This window comes from Chelonia mydas, chromosome 3, assembly GCF_015237465.2.
Source record: "Chelonia mydas isolate rCheMyd1 chromosome 3, rCheMyd1.pri.v2, whole genome shotgun sequence".
NCBI lineage: Eukaryota > Metazoa > Chordata > Testudines > Cheloniidae > Chelonia > Chelonia mydas.
The window spans coordinates 70,924,769-70,935,033 of record NC_057851.1 but is presented as its reverse complement, the minus strand read 5'-3'; the positions used below and the strand labels follow the sequence as shown (position 1 = coordinate 70,935,033).

Genomic DNA, 10,265 nt, shown 5'->3' with positions numbered 1-10,265 from the left:
TTCTCTTAAAGGGATGGTAATGTATATTGTACCATCAAGGATCTACGAACACCAAGAAAAGACATTCATATGAACAAAAACATTACAGTTACATTAAATAGGATAAATATTTATGAGATATAAATCCTTGTGCTTCAAGGCATAACCAAGTCAGCCACTAACTGCCTAGTGATGCTGAACTAGACAGACCACTGGTCTGATCCAGTCTGGCAGTTCCTACATCCCTGGGATAACATGATTTTGGTAATTAATTGATCTTTAAATATTCATGGTAAATAGGCCCAATGGCCTGTGATGGGATGTTAGATGGGGTGGGATCTGAGTTACTACAGAAAATTCTTTCCTGGGTATCTGGCTGGTGAATCTTACCCATATGCTCAGGGTTTAGCTGATCGCCATATTTGGGGTCAGGAAGGAATTTTCCTCCAGAGCAGATTGGAAGAGGCCATGGAGGTTTTTTGCCTTCCTCTGTAGCATGGGGCACGGATCACTTGCTGGAGGATTCTCTGCTCCTTGAAGTCTTTAAACCACGATTTGAGGACTTCAATAGCTCAGACATAGGTGAGAGGTTTTTTGCAGGAGTGGGTGGGTGAGATTCTGTGGCCTGCGTTGTGCAGGAGGTCGGACTAGATGATCGTAATGGTCTCTTCTGACCTTAGTATCTATGAACTCTATTATCACACATACTGTGCAGTGGTTCTTAAAATAGAGCCAGATAGGATCTGGCTTTAGGGCAGGTTTATCAGCGTAGGAGGGTTCAAAGAGCCTCCTTCCATCCCTCTCCTTGTATAATGATATGGACAATCTCAGCCTTTGAACTGGGGGAGTGGAGGGACTGCTTCCTCCAAGACCCCAGAGGGAGCTCAGGAATCCCAGATGCACATCCTGTTATATTTGCTACCTTTCCCCTCTGCCACCCTTTTTGTTTGTCTTATCTACCTGTTATGTCTTGTCTTTTGGATTGTAAATTATTTGGGGAAAAGACTGGCATACATTATGTGTCAGTATAGTGCTAGCACAATAGGGCCCAAGCTGGTTGTGACCTTTAGGTCACTGGTGGTCAGCTGGTCAGTAGAACTGGATGGGTGTGCTGAGAGCAAATGCTGCATTGCCTCTGCTCACTGAGGATCTGGGAGAGGGATAGTGCCTCTACACTGTCCCTAGTCAAGCCTGTGACACAAGCTAGCCCACAGACTGCCATCCTGTAATGATTCATTGTTCTGAAAAGCTTCAGCATAGGGTACATAAGGTACAGCATACCTCCTTCTAAAATTGTCACTATATCATTCAAGAGAACAGTGATGCACTGGTAAAGAGAAACCACACACTTCTAATCACAGAATAGCAGTAAGAGGAGAGACCATCAGAAATACTTATGTGGTACTTTTATCCAAATAAAGAAACTCACAGACAAAAAGCACAGGGAAGATGTTTTAAATTAAAGTAGATGCTTGCAAAAAATAATTATAAATATCATCACTATGGGCTGGTTCCACTCTTCAGCAGGGTACATGGTAGATATGTCATATCATGATGCCATAACTTTTGGAGGAAGCCTAAAATGTGTGTGGGTTGGGGGGAGGGAAAGTAAATGTAATGATTTATGCTTGATATCAGGATCATTCGGCATATAAAGATTCAACTAGATCATTAACCAGAGTTTGGGAAACTTCAGGGTGCCACATAAAATGTTTCTGTTTGAGATTGTCATTGACCAGGATTATTTTACATGCAGGTAGTGTTGGTGTTCTTGTAGACTCTTTTTTATCTCTGTTTTATTACTTCTGTTGAGGTGATGGACGCAATTTATAAATCAAATAATTAAAAAGTAATGTAGCTATAAATCACCTGTAAAACTATTATTCTTACGCTGTACCCTGGCCAATATTAATATGCTGAAAAAAGTGGGCATTTTGGCGATTAAAACTCTGGAAGTTGGAAACCCTAGCCCAGTCTGCCACCTTGAGGATATTTCCAACTGTACCCCAAGAGAGGTGACTCCATGGCCAAACACATGGTCAGTTTCTCAATTATGTGACTACCCAGAGCTTCCATTGATTGACTTCAATCTGAGATTTGGGTTTTCAACATAGCTAAAAATCAGAAAAAAACAGGGCTCTCACACCCTTATGAACACCATTGATTTTACCCACACAAGAAGCCCTCTTGACTGACATAGGACCACTCATGTGCGTAAGTGTTTACAGGCCGAAAGAAAGATGTTCTCCCACAGCAGTAAAAATGGAGAGATTGTTGAAAAAAATTAAAAATGCATTTGTGTTTTCATATAGAATATACATGTATGATATATATATATATATAGATATAGATATAGATATATATATATATATAAATTCATGCATTTGCAGTATCCCCATATGAAACATTAATGGATCTCTCAGTTACTGCTGCTGCGGGAGAACATCATTCTTTTATTTTTAAAAATTAATTGAATCCTTGGAGACATCAGACTTACAATGTATTTATAGGTACAGTAAACTGAAAAGAGGTGCCTCTGCTGAGATCAGTCATAACCTAACCTCCCAATACCCCCTGCAGTAGGTGAGAAAGTGGAGGGGAAGAAAGAAGACAGTGAAAAATAAAGTGAGGCGCGGCAGTGTGCTAAAGTGAGGCAGTGTTGGGCTCATCTAGATTCTTTCTTTTTTTTTTTTTTTTTGGTCGCCAGCTGCTGCTGCCTTTTCTCCCCTACTCCTTAAGCATAATAACAATCCGACTTTGCCCTCACATCGGTGCCTTTTCATCAGCACAAGGCAGGGCAGCACAATTATTCATCAATTTACAGACGGGGGCACTGAGGCACGGAGCGATGCCTTGGCTAGCCCAAGGACCAGACCCCCAGGTCACCGGTGGCGCACGCGCCAGGGACAAGACACTGAGGGGAGACGCTCCGCAGGCCAGGGCCCTGTCAGCCAGCAACGCGCTGCGCAGCCTCCCCGGCCCCGCCCGCAGTGACCCTGCTGGGAGCCCCGCCTCGCCCCCTGGCCGCCCCGTAGCCCGAGCGCACGGCCGCCCCGCCCCGCCTCGGCTCCGAGCCGCTGCCTCCTCGCGCCTCCCCCATCCCTCCCGCGGCTGCGCGGGGTCCTCCTGCCCGCTAGGTGGGGCGCTGGCGGCTCTGTGCGCGTGCTCGCGGCCGGTGCCGCACGGAGGTGATGGGCGCCAGGGTGACTCGTGTGTTCCGCAACTTCAACCTGGAGAGCCGGGCCACCCGCGAGATCAGCAAGGAGAAGCCCACGTCCGCCCCCCGCCACCCCGTCGCCAGGCCGGGCCCGCTGCCCGGTGAGTGCCCGCGGCCGGCGCTGCGCCCCAAGGCCACGGGGGAAGGACCTAGGGAGCGAGAACGTGGGGGGGCGGGGTTATAGAGGGCGGGGGGAACGGGGTGTGTGTGTGTGTGTGTGGTGGGGGGTGGTTAGACGCTGCGCGTGCGGGGGGTTACGGGGCAGTAGGGCGCGCGCGTTCCTGGGGCGGGGGGATTATGAGGGCCGGGCGCGTGCGCGGAGTGGTGGAGGAGGCCTGGGGGTTTCTGGGGCGGGGCGGTGCAGGGTATGTGCCGGTTCCGGGGGTGGGATGCAGGGTATGGACACGGGGGAGGGCGGGCAGGATGCAGGGCGTGAGGGGGTTACGCAGGGTATGGGGGGTTACGAGGGGGTGGGATGCAGGGTATGGGGCGGTTACAGGGGGTGGGGTGGGATGGCACATCTACAGTGGCACAGTTGTGGTACTTTTTTCAGAGTAGCAGCCGTGTTAGTCTGTAGCCGCAAAAAAAGAAAAGGAGGACTTGTGGCAACTTAGAGAATAACACATTTATTTGAGCATAAGCTTTCGTGAGCTACAGCTCACTTCATCGGATGCATTCAGTGGTACTGCCACTGTAACGCTAGTATAGGTGCTTCCTACAACCATGGAAGGGTTTTTTCATCAATGTAGTTAATCCACCTCTCCAAGAAGTGGTAGGTAGGTCATTGGAAGAATTCCCAGCTGTGTCTACACTGAGTGTTAGGTTGAGCTAATTATGTCATGTAGGGCATTTTTCACAGCCCCTGAGCGATGTAGCTTGATTGATATAATTTTCAGGTGTATAGTAGGCCTTACTGTTGTTTAGGATTGCACTTTCTTTTTGTGAATAGGCATAATTGATTCTCCTTTCCCTGTGTACAAGACAACATTAAGTATTGTGAATATCAGAACTAATGCAAAAATGAGATTTCCCTGGAAGTGTTCACATGCTTTCATTTTCACTTGAGGTGTGTGATGTCTCATGGGTAAGGCCCGATCAAATTCACAGCCATGAAAAACATGTCATGGACTGTGAAATCTGGTCTTCCCTGTGAAATCTGTTTTTTTGTTTGCTTTTACCTTATACTATACAGATTTCACACATGAGACCAATGTTTCTCAAATTGGGGGTCCTGACCCAAAAGGAGTTGAAGAGGGATCACAAGGTTATTTTAAGAGGGTTACGGTATTGCCACCCTTCTGCGCTGACTTCAGAGCTGAGTGGCCAGAGAGTGGTGGCTGTTGGCCAGGCGCCCAGCTCTGAAGGCAGAATTCTGCCAGCAGCAGCACAGAAGAAAGGTTAGCAATACCATACCATGCCACCCTTATTTCTGTGCCTGCTGCCTTCAGAGCTGTGCAGGTGGAAAGTGGTGGCTGTTGACCAAAGGCCCAGTTCTGAAGGCAGCAGCGCAGAAGTAAGGATGGCAATACCGTATCATGCCATCCTTACTTCTGTGCTGCTGCTGGCGGTGGCTCTGCCTTCAGAACTGGGCTCCTGGCCAGGAGCCACCACTCTCCAGCTGCTTATCTCTGAAGGCAGCAGTGCAGAAATAAGGGTAGCAGTACTGCAACACCCCCCCCCCCCCCCGCACAATAACCTTGTGGACCCCCCTCCCCCACAAGCCTTTTTGGGTCAGAACCCCTACAGCACTGTGAAATTTCAGATATAAATATCTGAAATCATGAAATTTACGATTTTTAAAATCGTGTGACTGTGAAATTGACCAGAATGGAGCATTAGTTTGGTGGGGCCCTACTCCTGGGCATTATAAACCATGAAGTATAAGCCAACAAGAATATTAGCAAGAGAGAGTGATTTTCTTCTTTTAAATCTTTTTTCTTAGATGATCCAGAAATCCAAGAGGAAATTCGCAGAAAAGATGACAAACTTCTCGCCTTATTAAAAGAGGTTTACGTTGATTCCATAGATCCACCTGTGCAAGTGAGCATGTCTTCTTTCTGTAATGGGTATAGCAGCAAGCACTTTTCAGATGACAAAAGCAACATACCAAAGCTCATATGATGAATAAGCTTTATGAAGTCTGTCGTCTTTGTAGCTTACTAGCTGTTAATAGATGAAACTGAGCTTTTTTTATTGCTGTTTTGTATTTCATTTGTTTAATAGAAGTCTAATTTCAGGGTCACATTCCTTATTTGAGTGCCATCAACCTTTTTTTGTGCCCGCAGTTTTCCTTCCTCTGTATGAAGCTGTCTGTACAGGCATGTTCATCTGTCACATAGAGACTCCAGCTGTGTGCACCTTCCTTGTGCCACAGTCCCCAAAGTATACTCACGAATTTGGGTTTCCAGAAGTTTAAGCAGCCAGTCTGTGGAAGGGATGGGAAATAGAATTCCTAATGATGCTATAGGTGGTAGAAGAAATTGGAACTTGTGTGGGAGAGGGTTTGTGTTTCTGCTGGAGAGCAAAGAGGCTAGTACCAAGAGTAAAGAAATTATTAAAATATCACTTAAAACTCTGGTGTCCCTTTAAGTGAAGCCATGTATCTGTTTGGGTGAGGAAATGGTAAGATATTTTATTTATATTTTCCTGTACAATTTTCTAGATTTTTTTTTCCCATGAAACGGATGAACTAAGAGCAGTTGTCTGTGTGATCTGCATGCAAGGCTCAACATATTGGCATTAGATTAAAAAAAGTTAGTCCTAGGCCTCTCTTATGCTTGTTTTCAGTTTGTTTATAGTGGTATTCTCCCCAGGATGCGAGAGAGACAAGGTGGATGAGATAATATCCTGACCTGGAGAAGAGCTCTGTGGAGGCCGAGAGCTTGTCTCTTTCACCAACGGAAGTTGATCCAGTAAAAGATATTACCTCATCCGCTTTGTCTCTCTCTTATATTTGGCATTTCTGTAGCACCTTCCATCTAAGACAAAATGTTTTTTAGACATGTTAATGAATCCCCCATAATGTCCATGTGAGATATGTAAATAATGTTATCTCCATTTTACTTGGGTAATAGAGAAGCTAAAAACCTAATCCTGCATAGTGTCGAACACCTGATTTCAATAGAAGTTGGTGCTGCTCAGTACCTTGAAATACATGGGACAAAACTTTCATATGTCTGTTCCTGAAATTAGGCATCTACATTCACATTAACACCTAAATCAGTGGCCTGATTTTCAGAGGTGCTAAGCACCAGCAACTCCTACTGACGTCAGTGGAAAACGTTGGTGTTCAGCTATTGAGAAAACTAAGCTATTCATTTAGGTGCTGAACATTTGGTCATGGTAACTATTTCTGAAATTGTGGTCTATATAGAACACCGTGCTTTGAGGATAAAGTAGTGTTGGATTATGGTAGTAATTACTCAGATTTCCAAAGGGGTCTGCATCTCCATTTGAAATGTGTTAGGGGTCCACAAATGAAAAAAGATTGAAAACCACTGGATTACGGTCTAAGAAAGAGAGGCAGTCCATGAGGATCAAAGTCTTCACAATAGAAAAACTGGAGAGCATCTTATTTTTAATTAAAAGGAAACTTTAACTAAAGAAATAGGCAGGAAATGTGCAGTACACAGACTAAACAGAACTCTGATTGACTTGAACTTTTTTTTCTCCTCCCACACTAGGTAAAAGACAAAGGTGGAAGTATCCCAAGTAAACAGCAGGAATACAGACTTACAAAACTTGGTCATTTAAGGGATCTAGATATTCCGAGCATTCCCAAAGGCAAAATTTCTGTGGTGGAGGTTCTGACTCTTCTCAATAATCATAAACTTTCTCCACAAACATGGACCACAGAGAAAATAGCAAAGGAGTACAATATAGACTTGAAGGAGGTCACCTCTCTCTTAGAATTCTTCATACCTTTTGCTGTGGAAATCTTTCCTCCCAAAGACAGAAAAGCTTTAAAACCTTCCTAAAAGTGATTGGCAAAATCTTGGTTGATCCACTGGTGTCTTCATTTGACACTTCTCATACACTGTTTGTGTGGGAATTTGGTCTCATGCTCTTAAAGGTTGCCCCCTTGTAGCAGTAAAATGCTTTATTTAAATGACTGCATTCTCTGTGTGATTGCTGCATGTGAAAATAATGTATTTGATATATTCTGGTTCATAACCTGTCTTATTTATGCCAAATAAGGAGACAATCAGTAAGATCTGTTCAGGACAATAAATGATCCACTTAAATTGTTCCAGTTGTTGCAGAAAGTTTTATTTTTAAATAAATATCACCTCTTACTGAGAAATCAAATGGAAAATGTGTTGTCTTTGGACTTCATTCAACCAGTGTTTTCTAGTGATTCTGCAGCAATCTTTATCATGGCACCTATTCTTATTCATGCAACTAGTCTGCAGGTGTACATACAACACAACAGAGCCACTTTTCCTATAATTAAAAAAATGATAGGAGAGGGTGTTTGCTTCACAAAGAAGGATAATTGCAGGGGAAATAGAATTTTCAAGCATGTCAAGATCTTAAAAGCAAAAGTTGGTGAATTGTGTGGGGGAAATTGCTTTGGCGGCACCTTTAAACCTATGGAGCTGTAATGGCTGCTGTTAAGCTCAGCTACATCCCTTCCATTCTAGTTAGCCCCAACTTTGTAAGTCATTCATCAATCAGTTTATAAACAGCAGTGTCAAGTGGTAGCATTTGAACCTATTGCAGCTTTCCTTGGCTCCCGCATCTTCATTGTGTGATACAGTGGCTCATCTCCGATAAGCATGATTAGTAGGTAGCTTTCAAATTCAGCTGGTTCCTCTTTTCTATAAATAGAAATATCTATGGAGGTCCACCTGTTTTATTTTAGTATCCCCATTTACCCATAAAGGGCTTATATATTCTAGCCTAGAAACAGAAATTCAGGTAACCAACTTCGGGCTAGAAATTTCTATAGATCCCACTACTGTAATACTGCTATATTACCATGTTGAAGGTAAACTGCATCCTTCATTGCTCTTAGCCAAGTATGTTATGTGCTGTAAACTAGGCATAGGCTAGTTGCAAGTTGTAAACCTTTTGATACTATAGCTATTCAAAATGTGTAAATAAAGAAAATACTCTCTTTCAGTGGTGATCAAATAATGTGGACTTTCATGGTAATGTGAGAAATATTAAACTTTGTTTAGTATCTTTTCTGTCTGGGGGGAGGAGGGAGAAACGTTGCCAACTTACAGCTCAACTTCTGCCTAAGGCCTTCTTAAATAACGTTACTGACTTTAAGATTAATAACCTTTCTTAAATTTAGAACTTAAAATCAGGTAAATTCTGAAGGAGGGGATACAGACACATCTAGAATATGCTTCTTTTAAAAATGTGCCTGTTTTATTTCCCTACGGGCTTCTTGATTTCAGAAATCAAGTAAAATTCCTAGCAAGACTAACATTAGCTTTGCCATTTCACAACAAAATCCTTTCTACTTGCATTACTAGCCGATTCAAAACAAAACCATTTTCTGCATAGTACATCGGTGCATTTAAATAGGTTATCCATTTGTAATGCACATGGTATTGTAGTATCTGTGTTCTATAAAAAATTAACTCAGTTTGTCTATACATAAAGGAGCCTGCTGTTCTTCACTCTTAGCTGCCCTACAGTATACCATAAGAGGACTGCTTTTCTATTGAGTTATTATTCAACTAAAGTATTTTGCCTCTGTCTCAATGATCTCTAAAGTTTTGTGGCAACATTCCCAATGAGCAGGCCTACACTGAATGTGTACCTCATGTGTCTGTGCTAAGTTTTTAGGGTTTAATCTCGCCTGAGTTCTTTCCAGCTTCACTTTTAAATGTGGTTTTGTGGTATTTGTGAGTAGTTGCTAGAATAACGAAACCTTTCACTAGTTGCACTAAGCAAACATCAGTGATCTAATACAGTTCTTAAGAATGGCCATACTGGGTCAGACCAAAGGTCCATCTAGCCCAGTATCCTGTCTTCCAACAGTGGCCAATGACAGGTGCCCCAGGCGGAATGAACAGAACAGGTAATCAAGTGATCTATCCCCTGTCACCTATTCCTAGCTTCTTCAGGGGAATGAACAGAACTGCAATTTTGAGTGATCCCTGTCGTCCACTCTCAGCTTCTGGCAGTCTTAGATTCATAGACTTTAAGGTCAGAAGGGACCATCATGATCGTCTAGTCTGACCTCCTGTACAACGCAGGCCACAGAATCTCACTGACCCCTCCTGTAATAAACCCTAACATCACAGGCCATTGGGCATACTTACCGCTAATAGTCAAAGATCAATTAATTGCCAAAATTAGGCTATCTCATCATACTATCCCCTCCATAAATTTATCAAGCTTAGTCTTGAAGCCAGATATGTTTTTTGTCCCCACTGCTCCCCTTTGAAGGCTATTCCAGAACTTCACTCCTCTGATGGTTAAAAACCTTTGTCTAATTTCAAGTCTAAACTTCCTGATGGCCAGTTTATATCCATTTGTTCTTGTGTCCACATTGGTACTGAGCTTAAATAATTCTTCCCCCTCTCTGGTATTTATCCATCTGATATATTTATAGAGAGCAATCATATCTCCCCTCAGTCTTCTTTTAGTTAGGCTAAACAAGCCAAGCTCTTTGAATCTCCTTTCATAAGACAGGTTTTCCATTCCTCAGATCATCCTAGTAGCCCGTCTCTGTACCTGTTCCAGTTTGAATTCATCCTTCTTAAACATGGGAGTCCAGAACTGCACACAGTATTCCAGATGAGGTCTCACCAGTGCCTTGTCTAATGGTACTAACACTTCCCCGTCTCTACAGGAAATACCTTGCCTGATGCATCCCAACACTGCATTAGCTTTTTTCACGGCCACATCACATTGGCCGCTCATAGTCATCCGGTGATCAATCAATACTACGAGATCCTTCTCCTCCTCTGTTAATTCCAACTGATGAGTCCCCAGCTTATAAAAAAAAATTCTTGTTATTAATCCATAAATGCATGACCTTGCACTTTTCACTATTAAATTTCATCCTATTACTCCAGTTTACAAGGTCATCCAGATCTTCCTGTGT

The 10,265-nt window shown here is 43.2% G+C and overlaps 1 protein-coding gene across 1 annotated transcript; it reads left to right on the top strand.

Moving 5' to 3' along the window:
- The first annotated feature begins 3,006 nt into the window (after positions 1-3,006).
- Positions 3,007-7,511, top strand: NDUFAF4 (NADH:ubiquinone oxidoreductase complex assembly factor 4). Its single transcript, XM_037894500.2, has 3 exons — positions 3,007-3,297; positions 5,139-5,236; positions 6,880-7,511. Exons 1-3 carry the CDS (start codon positions 3,171-3,173, stop codon positions 7,171-7,173), a joined length of 519 nt encoding a protein of 172 aa, XP_037750428.1. The 5' UTR covers positions 3,007-3,170; the 3' UTR covers positions 7,174-7,511.
- The last annotated feature ends 2,754 nt before the right edge of the window (positions 7,512-10,265 follow it).